The sequence below is a fragment of the Helicoverpa armigera genome, chromosome 5 (genome assembly GCF_030705265.1).
Source record: "Helicoverpa armigera isolate CAAS_96S chromosome 5, ASM3070526v1, whole genome shotgun sequence".
NCBI classification, from domain to species: domain Eukaryota; kingdom Metazoa; phylum Arthropoda; class Insecta; order Lepidoptera; family Noctuidae; genus Helicoverpa; species Helicoverpa armigera.
Genome location: NC_087124.1, coordinates 10551446 through 10571484, shown reverse-complemented (window position 1 = coordinate 10571484; position 20039 = coordinate 10551446). Strand labels below are relative to the sequence as shown.

The following is a 20039-nucleotide window of genomic DNA, read 5'->3' as shown; positions in this document are numbered from 1 at the left end:
CCCAAGTCTACACAGTACTGAAATCTTAATAAGAGTGACTATTATTGTAAGTTTTAATATTATAAGTAATGTTACAAATTCTACTATGACATCTTTAAAAATATATGCTTTTAATACCATCGTCAATTTGTTTCGATTTCTTTTACTATAACAACGCTTTCACACTAGCGGATTTTTTCATGCGTAGCAAAACCGAGATACATTCCAAGCGGCTAAAATCTTCTGCTGGGTTTTAAACATTTTTTTTTTTTTTTTTTTTGCACTGGAAATGCAGAGTACATTTGACATCGAAAATATCTCAATCTATTTTCGTCCTACCCTCTAATTAGCAGCACTTAAAACAACAATTTCTTTTATCTGTAGATTCTTAGATAAAAAGTCTTCCACAAAAAAAAAAAAAATGCATTCACGCAATCTAAGTATTCCAAAGACAGTCAAAGTGCTTTTTAATGTAAAACGAGAAGAATCTACGGCTACTTGCATAAAACATTGCAAATTACTTTTATTTGTCACGAGAAATGTTTCACTTAGTATCGTGAAATAACTACAACCGTATTTATTTTTAGTAAATTAGTAGTAGTATATTATTTAGGGCTGATTTTTCAATCATCAGTTAACTTCTTATCTGAGGAATAAATATGGCGGTTTGACATATTTTCCATACAAAAGCTGTCAAAACGTTAAAAATATTCCTCAGATAGAAGTTATCTGACGATTGAAAAATCAGCCTTTAGTCTTTATCTAGCATTTTTATATACAATTCGTAAGAACCATTGTTATTTATTTTATACAATGTACACACTACATATATACAAACTTAAACTACTTATCTTTATACAAAACTAAAAATAAAATACTATATTGTTATTGTTTTTCATACTAAAAATGGTATGCTGTCATCAACTTCTTGTAAGACATCAAAAGTGTTTTAGTTTTATCAGAAAATATTCGTACCGAACATTGATATATTTACACGCACTACAATAAGACATAATTACCTACCAGTATTAACCACTCAAATTCACAAAACCTAAATACACTTATAACTACAAACAAAACTGCACTCTACTCCCTTTCAATCAAGTTTCATTATCCATTGTCATCCCAAAACTATGTCATAAAATCATTGTGATAAAGTGAAACCAAACCATTGCTACTGAAGAGATCACTTTCTAGGCGCACGCGCCGATGAAAGCGATATTAGCATGATGCGCACGAAATCCACAATTATAATACACTTGCGCTCATTATATGCGTAATTTCGTAGAGAGTGGATTTATTAATTGCGGTAACGATATGTAGTTTAGGTAAATACCGATTGTATCTGAAGTCTGAACATGCGTGACGTCACATTTTTTGTTTTTTCTCGTGTGGAAATACAGAGAAGTTTGAAAGAAAAGTTTGTATGAATATTCAGTGTTACTTTGTAGTTTAATTATGATTTCGGTGTTATGATATGTCTGTTATCGTTTACCTAAGTAATTTATCTTTGGCTATAGATTTTACTTTGAATTGTATTTAGAATTTTAGTGCATTTTACAATAAGTGTACTAAGATTTAAATAGTTTCAGTAATTTTGCCATGAATGTGCGCAGGTTGTGTGTTCAACAATGTAATCTTAGATATTTTCGTTATGAGCTCGATGATTTCAATCATCAAATACACTACAAACTTTTAGTCAGCCGATTGTTTATATGGGCTCATCAATCAGTATGAAGATAAGATGTAATAAGCACATAACAAAGATTAGGTATTTAGAACACAGTAAATTAGAATACATATTGCATCAAGTAAGTGCATTGCTTTAAGATTGATTGAGGAGCTCTCTAGGCTCAACCTATAACTATGATAAAGTAAGATAGTATAAATAAAAGTTCAGTTAGCCGACAGAGGGCGTCACTGGTTGGTTACGAAGATGGTACGATGATACTTTATGAGCTAGGTTGCGTGGCTTCAAATAGATGGCACTACAGGGATATTTTATCACATTAATTTGTAAGTATTTACCAATTATAATTTCAAATGTTTTTTTTTACTCCTTTATAAATTGTTTTCTTTATTTTAATTATTCTCTTCAAAACTTTTCGCGGGTGAGTTATTTGTTCAAAAGTTTCATTCAGATTTTTTTCATAATTACAATGCTAACGATATTGATTGAAAAATATGTTGATATTTGGTTGACACTAATAAATAATATTTACACGATCGTGATATTCTTTCGTCTTGCAACCAACAGTTTTAAAAAGCACTTAAATGTTTTATTTTTATTTCACCTTGTAAACATTTATTGTTAAGTAAAGATTACATCAATAACAATTTTTAATACCTACTTTCAATTTTATTTATGCTTTTCTGACTTCGTATTATTATACTTCACAAAATAAAGAAATGTTTCATTCAATACCTTTATTACAATGGGACACGCAAAAAATCAAGCACTTAGCCTTTTGTATTTTTATTTTAATATGTATCAATATATATGTGAATATTATCGATATAAAAGGGCGTAGGTATTTTTATACGCACAATTTTGAACGGAAATTACATAAAATTTTAATTTACATATTTTTGTGATACCTATTGGACAAGATAGCACTTAAAAAAAAAGTAAAATATGTGACTCGTCTAGCGTTGTGGATGCTCATATTCTCCGAAATTTTCATCCTTATATCCTTCCGCCGCAACTACTAAACTAATTTCATTTCAATTTATCACACAGATGTACCAGAATCTTATAAAGTATGTAGGCTACTTTTAATATCGGTGCGAGGAGATATAACCCTGGTTCGCGAGTGAAACCACGGGGAATAGCTAGCTGCTTAATTATAAAACTTTTGGCCCTATACTACGAGTCTGCCTTGCTTCAGGCTTTACTATCAAACCCTACAAATCAGCCAGTACATACATCACCATAAATAACCCTCTTTTTAAATTGGTTTTAAAGGACAATGGGCAAAAATATATGGGACCTGGTATACCCCACCAATAGGAATGTCATATATACCATTGGATAGGTCTTTTTATGTAGAACAATATTTACTATGACAGCTTTGTTGAAATGTTTGTCCGTTCTGAGATATAGATCAAAAACTGTGCAAAAGTTAGAACTAAATAATCTATTGATAACTCAAGTTTTTAAAGGAAAATCTAAGTACTACCAAGTGTAAGTCTTGTAAGTGCTACCTGCTGTGCCCGTTAGGGTCCATAATTGTTACTATTAGGTATGTAGCATTTCAACCGTTTATAACGGACAAACAATAGAACAAAGCTGTCATAGTAAATATTGTTCCAATTAAAAAGACCTATCCAACGATATATATGACTTTGCTATTGGTGCGGTTTCTCATTACGCCCAAAATCCAGTTGAAACAATAAAAGGTTGAAATGCTACATAATAGTAACAATTATGGACCCTAACGGGCACAGCAGGTAGCACTTACAAGACTTACACTTGGTAGTACTTAGATTTTCCTTTAAAAACTTGAGATATCAATAGATTACTTAGTTCTAACTTTTGCACAGTTTTTGATCTATATCTCAGAACGGACAAACATTTCAGCAAAGCTGTCATAGTAAATGTTGTTCTACATAAAAAGGCCTATCCAATGATATATATGACATTGCTATTGGTGGGGTATACCAATCTGCCCATTGTCCTTTATAACATGTTTCATTAACTCTTTGAACAGTGGAAAGGATAATAACGATGTGCGAATACATACAGACACTTCCGGGACAGTTAATCACTATGTAAGTACGGTAAAAAGCGAATAATTTGTGTTCGTTTGTTCTCAACCATCTCGGGAAAAGGTGAAGGATTTCTATCTGATACGAGAAGCGTCGTAAATTAAAGTAAATATCTTAGTTTGCCCTTTAAGTTATTGGTGTAATTCCCTGAAGCAAGAATTTAATAAAAATAAAGTGTGGGCTTGTTCTCTCCGTTTTGAACCATTTCGTATATAAAATACTTCATAGGTAAACTGCTAATTTATAAACGAGTAAGTTGTGCAATATTGTAAGTACTAGTAAATTGACTCTGGGTAATTTTATTCAGTTTTAATTACAAATGTTGCAATTTATTAAGTGTCGTATATTAATTTTGGTTCATTCCTGTTTGCTGTACACATTTATATATTTTTATAGGTATTCATATAAATAAGAATCTGCGGGAAAAAAATACCAGTGTTTAATAATAGAAACATTAATTATTTTTAGCCCTGTCGTTGTTTTTCCGCACGCATCGAGGCGTGTCTCCCCACACGCAACGCTCTCTGATACACGTTTGTAAGTACATATAAAGGTGACACACGTTGAAAACAGCCAGTGTAAGTATGTATATTTATCAAAAGGATATATACATATTTCTTTAAATTTTAAGGAGTGGTGTAGGTAAGGATTCATTTGTAAGTAGGATCAGCGCAGTTTTCATTTGCAGTCTAACTCTTCCTTAAGTTTACTTAGAAGAGGAGAAGAGATTCAATTACTAGATCATTTTATAGGCTGATATATAAACGTCGCATTTTTTTGTATTTGTAGGGGTTAGTAATCATACTAGAGGAGCTAAAAATTGAGTTGAGTGGTCAGATAGTGGCTAACGATGATTCGCTCTATGTTTACGTGCATTACATTCAAACTAATTGTTACGTCCTCGACCCTTTTCTAATTTATTCGTGTAAGATTTTAGATATCACAAAATCTTGTGCCTTCAGTCTCGATTTATGATTCATCGGTGCAGACACGCATATATCATTTTGCAGTTTGATCATATTAAATACATATACGTCTTAAGATAGCTTGAAATATTAATAACAAAATGTTACAGGTAGGAAATATTTAAAACCTTATTTAAACAATTTCTTTTGCAACGTTCTCCCATACATAATGGAGATTATTTATAATTTTTACACTGAGACAAAGATTGAAACTTAGAGCTTCGATTGTACGTGTCTAAGACAAAATTAGAAAGGTTTCATCGTCATATGTCTGAAACGTAGGACGACTTTGTCACACAATACATACCATACATACATACAACCATAACTATGACTAATACTTCCACAAATAAAGTCATAATTACAATTAATTACCACAAAAATAATTCTTAAATAATTTATAGGCATTCAGCAAATTAGCTCAAACATTCCATTCAACAAGCAATAATTGCCTAACAATAAATTAAAAACCAATTTTCTAACATCAGTTAACTTTAACTAGTACTAGTTAACTTAAAGTTAATTTTAACTGCATTTCGGCATTAGTAAATACTCTTGCAGAACACGTAGAACAATAACAGGATCCAAAGACTTTGAGGAAAAGGGACGGAGATAGGAAAGTTGAGTGGGGGAGAAAGAGATGGTGGGTTATCGTAACCTTTCGCTTCGTTGTAGGCTAAGAATGGATGACAAAAAGTGAATAAGTCAGTGCGGCTGAGTGCGGAGCGGACGTCAGTAATAAATATTAATAAAAAAGTCACTTTTTAGTGACATTTAAGTAAAATAAGTGATAAGTAGTGTTGTCACGAGATGGCGTTCCGATCGTGCGTGGGAGTCGTTTTGTTTAGCTGTTTAGTTGGTGAGTTTTTTCGGCTTTCATTCGAATAAGAAATAAAAGAAACGAAATATTAATAAGTATATTATATGCCCTGAAAATTTCAACGCCTGAAAAAGGCCGTTAAGCTGTACCTTAACAATGTTACTTACACCTGTCAATACCTTAACGAGCAAATAATGATTTTGAGTTTTGAAATGTTTCGAAATTAAAAAAAAAAACATTAATTTTTATTCATCATCATTGTTATCATCATTCCGTAACAACGGAATGTCATTTTTTTATATTTAGTTATTTAGAATTTATAGGATAGACATACTTTCATAACGATAAGCAGACACGAGCGACCTATTTCGATAACCTTTAAGAAATTAATATTCAGTGAAGCAGTAAGTATTACAATATGTCAGGGTACAAGTTAGCCTTGACGCCTACAATTACTATTCCTGTCTAATATGAATGTTGCTCTAGATCCGTAATAAATAATTAGGTTTTACTGCTATCAATCATTGTGGAAATAATTTGGTAATACATTTCTTAAAACACTGAAGACTTATTTAAGAGTTCCGCATCCCTTACTATCACAACTTCAAGTTTGATTTATATGTCGCAAAGTAATCTTATTTATTACAACAACGAATTGTAGTTACAATCAACACTAATATAATAAAGAGGAAACATTTTTTTTTGTACTCTAAAAGCACCTGACCTGATTAGAAAAAATATTTCCTGTTGGAAAACTACACTCTTCCCGAATAACATAGGCTATATTTAATTATAGTTATTATTTGAAGATATGACGTGGTTGAAACCGCGGTAAAAAGGCTAGTGTTTATTAAATAGAGACATTCTTCATTCAATATTTCCACGCGTATGTTTTCAGGTTTGCATTTAGTCATAATTTAAAATATATGTGGATTCGAGTTTCGTTTGCAAAACTAAATTTTTTCTTCATAAATTAACTAGCTAGCCCGTGGTTTCACCCGCGTCCTGAAATAACTGCTTCCCTTAGCTGGATGGTGACAAAAACTATTCTATGTCCTTCTTCCGGGTCTAAGCTACCTCCTCTCTTATTTTCAGCTTATAAGGTTCAGCTATTCTTGAGTTATACGTAGTGTTACTAACACGACTTTCTTTTATATAGGTATGTACACGAATTTATTTTATACACATACATATGTATATAGATATATAGATTTAAAGATCTGTAGGCGAACCTACAGACCAATCTACCAACCTACAGATAAACTTGAAAGTTTCATATACAAAACAAAATTTCTCCATACAATAATTATTATTACAAGTTTTCCAACACTTATCTATTTGTCCGTAGCTAATGATTTTCCTTCGTAACAACGATGATCGGTTACGTCTAAAGGAAGACATCAACGCGCGCACACTTTTCAAAAGAGAAAGCTTTTTTGAAACGTTTCATAAAACATTTGAAATATTTCAGTAACTGTTTTATGTAATGAGACATACATACGTTATTCGAGAATTTTAGACACAGTTCATAGAAATAACAGACTTTCGTTCAATATTTTGTATGACTTTAAGAGAAGAAATCATCTGTTTGCCAAACATCCAAAAACGTATTTGCGTAACATCCAAACTTCTAACTTTCATATTACTGCTATCCCCAATTATAATATATAGCTATCTGTGAATTTGCTTACTAATAAAGATATGAATTTGAAATTACTTATATCGGGTTAAAGCCAAAATATATCCCTTGGTAAGCCAATCAACTGATATGGTCATTACAAAACAACCATCTACCTATTTGCCAAACATCCAAATATGTATTTGCGTAACATCCAAACATACAAACTTTCATACAAGTCAGCAAAATGCTTACACAGATACACGAAGCTATAAATGGCTCAACGATTACCTAAGTTCAAGTAACAGTTAAGACAACGATTCTTAGTAAACTAACGGAGAGATAGCGTAGTTATTCGAAGCACGGAGCGCCGTTGAATCCCATTAAACTTCAAACAAGAACTTTATGGGTATACTTGACACATGTAGTTTGTATGAATAGAATTTGTAATCAGAACTATAAAAACAATTCAAATAGGCCTTTTGTATAGAATTTTTGAATGTTGCTAAGCGAATTTCGGTAAATGGCAATAGAATATCTGGTATAACTGGAAAATAGCGGGTTTCGAAAAAAGGTCAAGATAGTAAATATATGTATTTTAAATCTTAGAGGCACTTCGATGTTCTGTTTATTATATAATCATTATTAATATTGACTTCTGTTATGATATTTCCATTTGCTGATATGGATTTCCTGTCCTGTATTCGCTCCAGTTTTTAGAAGGAATTGATACAAATAATCCACCTATATAGTGATTGATTAGCATTGATTTAACAATCCCAAATAAGTAAATTTTCCTTAAGACACTATTCTTCATTCAATCAATAATATACCATACAATCTAGGCCAATGTTAAACCCATGCTGATGCGACATTGAGAAAGCATCTCTTACAATTCACGTTACCTTAAGAAATACTCGCCAAAATATGTACATCTGTACTTAATATAATAAAAACTACCTTAAAGCTCCAAAACTTAATCTTTTATCCTGGTACTAGAGGCGTAGCTCCTACTAGACGCTGGCGAAACCGCGGGAAAATGGCTAGTTATCGAATAAAGTCGCTTTAAAATATCTTTGGGTGTGAAGTTTAATTCCTAACACTATTTTAGTGTAATCTAGACCCGCCAATGTTTTAAGTGCTTCTAAACATGTATGGTAGATAGGCTCTAATGGGTTTAAGGTAATTTTATTATGGGATAATGCGTTTAAGGTTATCATATAATGGGCTGAGTGAATCTGCCCCAGCCATTCCCATGGAAATTATATTTTTCTGGGTCTTTAGTGATTATAGAGATACACTTGGTAGAAGTATGTAGCTACATAATTAGTTGACATCATATTAAGAAAGGGCCAATATACTAGAAGTAAAATACACTCTTTTGCAAAAAAAACGGGCACCTATGCGAAATCTTAGTTTTAAGGACTTTACGTGTATTTCAAAGGGTTTTGATGATTGTAATATGTTTCTAGCATCAGGGTTAGTCAAGCATGCGTGAGAGTGTATTCTAAATTTGAATTTTGTACAATTGCTAAGAAATTGGTTAAACCTTGTTTTGGACTAATTGCTGGCAGAAAGTTCGTCGGTGTTTTGAAAAGTTTTTGAAGTGATTTTCAGAAAACTGATAATGCAGTTTTAATTAATGATTAATGTACCTTTTTGTTAGATCAAAACATTTTTGAAAAAATATGCGTATTTGATAAAATTTTTACCTGCTCTAAACGGGCTATACTGATGATTGATGGCAATGTTAAGAGTTTCGGTATTTTAGTGTAAAGCGTTCTACTGTTTAGATATTGTACCCACGTGTTTTAAAATATCGCTTTTTCATAATTAAACACTATTTAGAGGAGTATCAGTACATTGGGCTGCGACAAAACCAATTTAAAATAAGCAGTGCCGAAAAAGCGATATTTTAAAACACGTGGGTACAATATCTAAACAGTAGAACGCTTTACACTAAAATACCGAAACTCTTAACATTGCCATCAATCATCAGTATAGCCCATTTAGAGCAGGTGAAAATTTTATCAAATATGCATAGTTTTTCAAAAATGTTTTGATCTAACAAAAAGGTACATTAATCATTAATTAAAACTGCATTATCAGTTTTCTGAAAATCACTTCAAAAACTTTTCAAAACACCGACGAACTTTCTGCCAGCAATTAGTCCAAAGCAAGGTTTAACCAATTTCTTAGCAATTGTACAAAATTCAAATTTAGAATACACTCTCACGCATGCTTGGCTAACCCTTTTGATGCTAGAAACATATTACAATCATCAAAACCCTTTGAAATACACGTAAAGTCCTTAAAACTAAGATTTCGCATAGGTGCCCGTTTTTTTTGCAAAAGAGTTTATATTGGTTCTTAAAACTTTGGCTGAGAATCTTGTCTATTATGTAAGGTAAACATATAAGCTGGAGTACCCTGTTTGTTTTTGACGATGAAGTTTTTCAAACTGCAGACTAAACAGTCTACCGATAGTTGACCCGATGGTTGGCAAATTTTTATTTTAGTTAACAGTCTATTGACACCGCTTAAATATCTGATCTTTGTAAAGTGTGTATCTTTTATCTTATCTTTATGAAATTTTTGAGTCCAAACAAACTATCAGCCGACTAAAAGTTGCAGTGTGCTAAAATAAAGAGCAACCTGGGTGACTTTGACGATGAAGTTTTTAAACGGTTTTATTTAGCTCACCCAGTTTGTTTTATTATTTATTCATTCTTTTTTCTTGGGTCAAATTTAGTAATTCAAATTTCACCCTCTTCCTGTCAACCGATTAATCTGAAATTTTGTATACACCTTTAATTCCGATGACAATACAATATAGTAATATCAATAACATTGTAAATCCAATATGGCCGCCGGCACAAAATGGCGGATAACGTAGATTTTATCAATCCCATCAATATGGGTATCAAATGAAAGGGCTCAACAAGCAGAATACAATATACTATAAAAAATTGAAATCCAAGATGGCGGCCGCTACAAAATGGCGGATAACGTAGGTTTTATCAATCCCATCAACATGGGTATCAAATGAAAGGTCTCAACAAGTAGAATACAATTTACTATGCAAAATTGAAATCTAAGATGGCCGCCGCTACCAAATGGCTGATAACAATTTTTTATCAATCCCACCAATATGGGTATCAAATAAAAGGGCTTCACAAGTAGAAAACTGTCAGTAACTCCAGCGGGGCCCAACAGGGCCAAGGCCTGCCTGGGCTGCGAGATTGTTCGAAAGAGTTACCACGGCCCTGGTACATTAAAGGCCTACGACGGAACAAAACGGTTCTTAGTCAAGAGTCTGGCACTCCCTCACCGCTGCTGACCCACAGCAGGAGAGGTCATGTGATGATTTTTGGGGTCGTTAAAAAAAAAGTATCTGGAAGGGCTATGTATTGAGGAATTAGATTGTAATAAATTGTCAGGTAACAGACCGTGTAATAATGATGCACTAAATGAATTAGATAGAATGAGGAATATTCGGTAGGCATTTTCATTAAATACTAAAAACTAGAAAATAAAAAATCGGTAAAAAAACTTTTAAGTTAAACGGTTTTATCTTATGTGCACTGAAAACTAGAAAATAAAAAAATAGTTACTTACCTGTCAACCTACGTAGGTGGTCCCGGTCATATTAGACTAAAATAAAAACGTGGGGCCCCTGTGAAATCCTACCTATGGCAAAGCATATCTTTATACTTTGGTAGATAATGAGCTACGGCTGATTATTGATTGTCAAAATCTCCAGTTACGATTATAGTAAGTCGATGCAATCCACACCTATTATACCTCTAGAAGAGAGTACTACAGCAATAGTTAATGGGCCCCACGTTTTTATTTTAGTCTAATATGACCGGGACCACCTACGTGGGTTGACAGGTAAGTAACTATTTTTTTATTTTCTAGTTTTTGAACTTTAACCTTAAGAGAATAGATCATAATGTCGAATTGCAGTTCAATAAAATAAAAATGAATAGTTTTTTTTCTCCTTGCAACACCTACATAATGTAATACCTATAGCTATATGTTCAGTGAGTAATAACAAAGAATGTACAGCGAAGGCTATCGATTGAAATATTAACGCCGCACTAATATTTGGACATACGGCCTTTCATACAAAAAGCTGTGTTAGGTAACAGAGAAATCAGTTATTACAAAACGTTCCTCGTTATCTACCATCTGTTTGAATTTCGAATTCGCAAAAATATTTTAACTGCTTTTTTTTACGAAAAATGCTTCCAAAATAGGCTTTTTAATGTATGTTTACAAAATAATTCATCTTCTGCCTAGCGTTTTCCCAACTATCTTGGGGTGAAAAAAAAACTTATAGGAATATTAAAAAAACTCTTTATATTGAAAAACGGTAATTAAACTTTACTTGCTGTTTCAAATAATAATTATAAAAGCAGTATACTACATTTAAATATAAATGCTGCTTTCCTAATCAAAATCGTTTTAAAATTCAAGGTGACGCCTAATTGATTTAATCTTTTGAAATTACATATCTCTATTCTCGTCGAGTTAGTTGCTGGATATATTAAAACGATTACAATTAAAAATCATTTTAATGCTAATAACAATTAAGGAGTCAAGTAGTTATGAAATCGAATGTATTTTTTTTGTCATAATATAGTACCTCTACATAACTTTTAACGACAATTATAAACAACATATACATATGTGTTGTTATTATTGAGGATATTTTTTAGCACACAGCACTTATTGTGAAAATTGTTTGTTCCTAATAATCAAGAAACAATATAAAACATGCTTATTAAATATAATTAAATTTTTAAGTGGAACTCATATTTAATTCTATTTTTAAGTGACTTCCTAAAAAACAAGGAGATTCGTCGGAATATTGTGTTATCACTTTGGGTTAAAATCACTAATTATAATTTTCTACTATTTCAATTAGAAAGTAAATAACTGCAACAGTGCAACAGTTAATTTAGTTTAAGTGCAGTTAATTGTAGCATTGAACTTAAGGAAGTGACCGCAATCAATGTGAACTACTTTTGTCCACTTGCGTCTGCGCAGGAAATGTAACGCCAGTGTCATTGGTCTTAACTTATATGTAGGGCTAATTGAATTTTTAATCTAGTATACTTAATTAGATAGGAAAGTATGATTAGTCTGTATGTTATAGTAAATTAATGGTTACGTACGAATGTGACAAATTCTTAAAAAATAAAATCTTACATGATAGAAAAAATATTAACTCTCAATAAGGCTCTTAAGGCCTCATGCCTGAAAATAAATTTACCTCTGGTAGATTTTTCAAAAGTATACCCAAAAGCTTTAATACCCGTTTTGCTGTTATTATGTAGAGTGAGATAACATTAATGCACGATTATGTATTAACTGAATTCATTGGAAGTAACACTTACATAGTTACATAAATTAACGATGTATATCAATATTACATAAGCAAACTTGTTGGGGTTTTGTTATCAAATATGTATTAGGTAACAACTAAACGATATGCTTATTGGTAGAATGATTGACAAAATTATTTAGCAGTAAATGGGATTCAGCTTCCAACAGGTATCTGTGGAGATCAAAGGGGGAGGCCTATGTTCAGCAGTGGACGTCCTATGGCTGAGATGATGATGATGATGATGATGAAATGGGATTAACAGAATCGTTAAGAATTCAGTCTAAAATAATAAAAACGAAGAAAATTTCTCCTTTTTAGGAATTGGTAGAAAATCTTTCTGAGCTAATGTAAAAAATGTAGTAAGATAATCTATTATTGTTACTTAAATTGTTTTCAGTAAACAAGATTTTTTCACCGTCATTTCTGACACAGACGCCTTTTTTTAAAGACAGTTCATTCACTCCCAAAAAAAAACTAAAACTCATTTCCCCATTTCTATTTCCAGTATTAGCCGCATCAGCAGGCCCGAAGCCTAAGGGTAGGAAGCCAGTGAACCCCCCCACGCGGACCATCGCTGACAACGAGAGGAAAGCTGAAGCTGAGGCTGAGATCACTAATGACTGTCCCGAAGACGGGTTCTTTGCTGATGCTGAGCAGTGCGACAAGTATTATGAGTGCAGGTAATAGAAAGAAGTTTTTATTTCATACTTATGAAAATATTCTGGTTGTTCAAACCTAACGGACAGACATGTGTTGCTGGGGAGTTTGTTTCGCCACTTCTTCTTCCCATAAAAGCACGTAGGAAGTGGTGAAGGGTTAGCGTTTTGGGTGCTGTCTTTTGTTTTTGACGTTCAAAAAGTGGTGATTTATCAGCCTAATTTAAATAAACGTTTTTTAGTTTAAATATTTGGCTTAAAGGTGTTATCCTATTACACTTTTAGTTGGGCAAAATGTAACCGTTGCATTGTTTGCATTAGTGTACAATGTGTATATCTCCGGATAAAACTATCAGTCAATTAAAATCTGAGCTTACTGCAAACTTTAGGTGACTCATAACATAGTTGGATCGTTTTGAGTTTGAGTATATCACACAAAACGATCAAACTATCTCGCATCAATTCCCTGTGTTGTCTCGTATTGCAGTCTATTAGAATCCCATTTTGCATAATTGGGTATAATATGCAAAAGGTTGCAAGCTAAGAATACTGTTTGGCACTTAAGAGAAGCTCAATTACAATTATATTTTATTGTATAGTGTTGTTTGCATATATCGAAATATGTCGATTGTTTTATGTCGATCATTATTGCTTTGTGTGAAACTTTGGCATTTAATCGTATTGCTGTCTAACCTTATTGTGAAAAGGTTAGACGTATAAAATGAACGCAGAATTTTAAGTAATACTTTCATCATTTTATACACGCACACATAAAACATATTTGTGCTTAGTCATTGGAAGGGTTTTTACCAAAATATAAAATACTCCGTGACACACGAATTTCAAAATTCGAAGTTCAAAAATAAATTAAACTTACTTCAAGTCTTGGGGCAAATGCTTCGAGCGAAAATAAATCACTTCACTTTGACAAAATATATTTATTATGTTAAGGTACCATTACCTTTATCCTTGTTAGTTCACTGAACTTGTGTGAGTTCAAAAACAAATGAATAAATCACTCGCAGGGTATTTGCTCAACAAGTTTCTTAAAAGAAAAGTTTTCAATGCTAAAAGGTCTCAACTGGCCAATATTTACTTGCTTTAAGAATGAAAAGGTTAAAAAACTATTTTGTTGACTTTTGAAATATTGTTTAAGGGTTTTCTTGAGATGAATAAGCGTGGTTCAGTGTCCTCAACATGTTAGTCATTGTTTAGATTGATCTTTCGGAGCTTTTGCATTTGCATTTTCTTTGCAACCTTAAAACAACCATGGAAAATCAAAATCATGACCATCATCATTCTCTTTTTATTTATATTCTTCTGTCTTCAAATGTTCAAGTTCAAACTTGATCCGTGAACTCGTAAAAACTTTAAAACTCATTGTCGTTTATCTAAAATTCGTTAACCACTTTTCCAGAGCGGGTAACATCATTGAGAAGCTGTGTCCTGACGGCATGGTGTTCAATGACTACAGCTCACAGGAGGAGAAGTGTGACCTGCCATTCAACCTAGACTGCTCTGCTAGACCTAAGCTGCGTAAGTACTTCTTTACTCTTATGAGCCTAGTGGCCCAACGTGACCGTTTAAAAAGCCGGCAACGAACTTGTGATGTCTTTCAGTGTTGTGGGTCTTCGTGGACAGCGACAATCGCTTTATATTGGGGCCCTTCATTCGCTCTTTATCACATAAAAAGACCAGGGTTTTAGTTTCTGAAAGACTGGCATTGAAAAACTTAAATAAGCATAATTTCTGAAATTTTTGCTAACATTAAACAATGACAAAGATAGAATCTCAAAAACACTGTCTAACGCGAAAATCGGACTTCTTGCGCGGCAGTAATTTTTCCCAAGCTATTGATAGACAAACGAGGCGTTCAGCAAATCATTTTCAAGTTTTTATTACTCACTAATTTGTCCTTAATTAGATACACTTTAGCAATATAGGCATTACCATTTGTATAACTGATTGCAAGAATCAAATTAGGTGCCATTTCCGAGAACTAAACACGTGAGTAGTTCAAGCACGTGTCTGCTGTTATGTAATTATATAGGGCTGTCATAACTTTGACATATTCATATTTTAATTAATTTTAAGCTTTAAGTATAGGGTTCATAAGTTATAAGTGAGCATTATTTCCATTTATACTGATACCAAACTAGAATAATTTCGCACATATGTAAAACCGCAATACTTGATTTTTTTTATTATTTTTTTATCCACATTTGTCTACATTCCTATTCAACTGCGCTTTACATAGCTCACCAATTCATAATGTCAAAAAAACTGGTAATTTAAAAGTTAACGAACACTCTTAGTACGCTCGCATTACCAATGTCTACAATTGTATTTCATTTAAACTAACAATACAAAGTAAATTACTTCCATCAACAAAAATTGCAATCACGTATCCATTAACATATGTATCACCGCTACAAAGACAATTTAAATGCAAAAACCACTTACATAACAAAACACAGTCAACCCTAAACAAAGCGAGTGCCAGAGTGACTGGTTAGTGACATCATTAGAATACTGATTATGAATAAATGCCGTAGGTCAACTCGGTTGGACAACTTTCACATTTCAAGGGAAGCTTGGCCTTGGCGATGCGGAATTTATCGTCGGTACGAAATTAAATGTATGGCTGTTTTATGTATCGGTTTTATTTTACGATGGGTGTTTTTGAATGTCAGATGTATAAAAATGCGATAAAAGTTTGGTGTAAGGATCTTGGTCCTTGAGATGTAAAATAAAGTAGCCAGTACGCCAAAACATTTTTATCAGGTGGTTTTTAAATCGATGGTCTTTATGTCGTTTATTCGATTAACGTCATCAATTTATTTGTTCGTCTTGAACACTATAATAAAGTGGGTAATCACAAAATAACCTAACATGGTGATTTTCTCGAAAATGCCAACTTTGATGCAAGATCATTAAAAATACAGAGCATTTTAACTAGCTAAAGCTTAGAAATATCGATGAGGAAAAGTATTTATAGATTTTACCAAGAATTTAAAATTTTGAATGGTATTTCCTCTTTCAACAATAAAAACAACAACTTTCCAGTTTCAAGGGAAGCGCGACCTTGTCAAATGACGCAAGTTTTTATTGTTATACTTAAATATAAAAACCTTTTTTGATGAAACTTATTTATTTCTGGCGTCATGCGTTTAAAAATATAATGCAATGTGTTCTTATTTTGAAATGAGGACTATTGCGATAGGGCCATTAATATGATTGCATTTTGTTCCACATGTTATTAGGATAAAAAACGCAAGCCGAGGAAAGTATTTTTCCACAGTACAGTTAAAGCTTCTTACAAATATTGAGAGTTACCTATTTAACTAGCTTCCTGCCGTTTCACCACATATGCACATGGAAAAAAATTACCTATATGTTATTCTGATATACACCTAAGCTTTATTACTTCCAGTAGTTTTGCATAAGTGGATCAAACATCCATACATGCAAAATTTCTCGTTTATAATATAATAGGAAGGGTATTAGGATACGTCATACACATTTAATGGGTACGTTACCGTATAATACAGCATTTTATTATTAATACGGTGTTGACTTATTACTTCTTTCGTTCACTAGAAACTCCAATCCCCGCGCTGCACTGCCCCCGCCAAAACGGCTACTTCTCCCACGAAGACCCCAAGGAGTGCGGTAAATTCTACTACTGCGTCGACGGCAAGTTCAACATGATCACCTGTCCTGATGGCCTGGTGTACAATGACAAGACTGGCATCTGCACGTGGCCTGATGAGGCTAAGAAGAAGGGATGTGGTGCCGCTGGTGAGTAACTGCCTTATATGTAGATCCTCATTGGTTTTCTGGAGGCTATAAGTCTACATGATTACCTGTCCTGACGGCCTGGTGTACAATGACAAGACTGGCATCTGCACGTGGCCTGATGAGGCCAAGAAGAAGGGCTGTGGTGCTGCTGGTGAGTAACTGCCCTATATGTAGATGCTCTTTTGTTCTCTCAAGTCTATAAGTGAACATGATCGCCTGTCCCGATGGCCTGGTGTACAATGACAAGACTGGCATCTGCACGTGGCCTGATGAGGCCAAGAAGAAGGGCTGTGGTGCCGCTGGTGAGTAACTGCCCTATAAATAGATCCTCCTTTGTTCTCTGAAGTCTTAAGGATCACCTGTCCTGATGGCCTGGTGTACAATGACAAGACTGGCATCTGCACGTGGCCTGATGAGGCCAAGAAGAAGGGCTGTGGTGCCGCTGGTGAGTAACTGCCCTATAAATAGATCCTCCTTTGTTCTCTGAAGTCTTAAGGATCACCTGTCCTGATGGCCTGGTGTACAATGACAAGACTGGCATCTGCACGTGGCCTGATGAGGCTAAGAAGAAGGGATGTGGTGCCGCTGGTGAGTAACTGCCTTATATGTAGATCCTCATTGGTTTTCTGGAGGCTATAAGTCTACATGATTACCTGTCCTGACGGCCTGGTGTACAATGACAAGACTGGCATCTGCACGTGGCCTGATGAGGCCAAGAAGAAGGGCTGTGGTGCTGCTGGTGAGTAACTGCCCTATATGTAGATGCTCTTTTGTTCTCTCAAGTCTATAAGTGAACATGATCGCCTGTCCCGATGGCCTGGTGTACAATGACAAGACTGGCATCTGCACGTGGCCTGATGAGGCCAAGAAGAAGGGCTGTGGTGCCGCTGGTGAGTAACTGCCCTATAAATAGATCCTCCTTTGTTCTCTGAAGTCTTAAGGATCACCTGTCCTGATGGCCTGGTGTACAATGACAAGACTGGCATCTGCACGTGGCCTGATGAGGCCAAGAAGAAGGGCTGTGGTGCCGCTGGTGAGTAACTGCCCTATAAATAGATCCTCCTTTGTTCTCTGAAGTCTTAAGGATCACCTGTCCTGATGGCCTGGTGTACAATGACAAGACTGGCATCTGCACGTGGCCTGATGAGGCTAAGAAGAAGGGATGTGGTGCCGCTGGTGAGTAACTGCCTTATATGTAGATCCTCATTGGTTTTCTGGAGGCTATAAGTCTACATGATTACCTGTCCTGACGGCCTGGTGTACAATGACAAGACTGGCATCTGCACGTGGCCTGATGAGGCCAAGAAGAAGGGCTGTGGTGCTGCTGGTGAGTAACTGCCCTATATGTAGATGCTCTTTTGTTCTCTCAAGTCTATAAGTGAACATGATCGCCTGTCCCGATGGCCTGGTGTACAATGACAAGACTGGCATCTGCACGTGGCCTGATGAGGCCAAGAAGAAGGGCTGTGGTGCCGCTGGTGAGTAACTGCCCTATAAATAGATCCTCCTTTGTTCTCTGAAGTCTTAAGGATCACCTGTCCTGATGGCCTGGTGTACAATGACAAGACTGGCATCTGCACGTGGCCTGATGAGGCCAAGAAGAAGGGCTGTGGTGCCGCTGGTGAGTAACTGCCCTATAAATAGATCCTCCTTTGTTCTCTGAAGTCTTAAGGATCACCTGTCCTGATGGCCTGGTGTACAATGACAAGACTGGCATCTGCACGTGGCCTGATGAGGCCAAGAAGAAGGGATGTGGAGCCGCTGGTGAGTTTTATAGATCTACTTTTGTTTTCAGAGAAACGAATACAATTCAGTTGTCTTAAACACATTATTCCAATGGGATGATAATGATTATGATACTAGACGCTAAAGTGTAGATGTCCGTGAACAATGAATTCATAATCCTAAAGAAATAAGCTCGATAAAGTAGCGAATAGCTACTCCATCGACAGGTCCAGGCATTATATTAGTCTATTGCTACACTTATGAGTGTAAACTATTATAGATTGGTTAATCGGCAAAGTATTGGCCCAGTAGCATCCAAATCAGTACCAGACCTTACCTTTAAAGCTTTAAACTGTAAATCCAATTTTTCTCTATTCTTTCACAGAGGTGTTCGCCTTCGACTGCCCCGCTGTGAACGAGACCTTCGGTCTGACGCACCCTCGTTACGCCGACCCTGAGGACTGCCAGTTCTTCTACGTGTGCATCAACGGGAACACCCCTCGTCGGTCAGGATGCAAGCTGGGACAGGCCTTCGATGATGTGAACAAGAAGTGTGAGTGGGCGAGAAAGGTGCCTGAGTGGTGAGTAGGAATATGCATTCCAGTGTTACTTTCCTTTAGCCTTTAGTAAGAGGCGAAGTTTACTAAAACGTAGTTTCTAACCCTGCGACATACATCGCATCTTGTTCCCTATTTATTCCTGACTTGCTATTTCCCGCGTTTATTTGCATCCCGAAGGAACTACTAAAAAAGTAGCCTAAAGTTACCGTCAGAAATAGGCGGTCTAACACTGAAACAAATTTCTAATTCGGATCAGAAGTTTCAAAGCTTTTAGGTCTAAAAAAACCCTTTATAACCTAATGGAGGTCTAGATCAAACCAAAATGGCTCTTCTAGAATGATCATGTGCCCACAGTTTTGAGCTCCACCTTTAATTTGCACATTTCTATTCCAGCGCCGACTGGTACAAGGGCCAGCTGACTGACGCGGAACTAGAAGCACTAGAGAACCCCCCAACCCCCAAGCCGAAGCCAGCAGGCAGCGCGCCCTCGCGCCGCAAGCCCATGAGGCCTCACAAGGGCAAGGCGATCGAAGAGGACGAGGAGTAGCCCATTTACTTAGTCTAGAATAATAAAGTATTTTTTATAAGGATATGTTGTAGTTTTATTTTTAAAATAAATAATAATATGATTGACGGGGAACTGGAGGCGCTAGAGAACCCTCCGACCCCCAAGCCGAAGCCGGCTGGCAGCGCGCCCTCGCGCCGCAAGCCCATGAGGCCTCACAAGGGCAAGGCGATCGAAGAGGACGAGG

General features: G+C 35.1%; 1 protein-coding gene across 1 annotated transcript; it reads left to right on the top strand.

Annotated features, from left to right (window-relative positions):
• The first annotated feature begins 5400 nt into the window (after positions 1–5400).
• On the top strand, positions 5401–19877 carry LOC110379160 (protein obstructor-E). The gene is made up of 6 exons (XM_021338688.3): positions 5401–5571; positions 13051–13225; positions 14619–14737; positions 16802–17002; positions 19113–19308; positions 19681–19877. The coding sequence occupies exons 1-6, from the start codon at positions 5523–5525 to the stop codon at positions 19832–19834; spliced, it is 894 nt and encodes a 297-aa protein (XP_021194363.1). The 5' UTR covers positions 5401–5522; the 3' UTR covers positions 19835–19877.
• The last annotated feature ends 162 nt before the right edge of the window (positions 19878–20039 follow it).

What these genes read in the sequence shown, in the direction of transcription:
- LOC110379160 (XM_021338688.3), top strand. Translation starts at nt 5,523, where the DNA reads ATGGCGTTCCGATCGTGCGTGGGAGTCGTTTTGTTTAGCTGTTTAGTT. An exon ending in CTCTGCTAGACCTAAGCTGC is followed by an intron (nt 14,738 to 16,801) that starts GTAAGTACTTCT and finishes TTCGTTCACTAG; the next exon opens with AAACTCCAATCCCCGCGCTG. An exon ending in GAAGGGATGTGGTGCCGCTG is followed by an intron (nt 17,003 to 19,112) that starts GTGAGTAACTGC and finishes ATTCTTTCACAG; the next exon opens with AGGTGTTCGCCTTCGACTGC.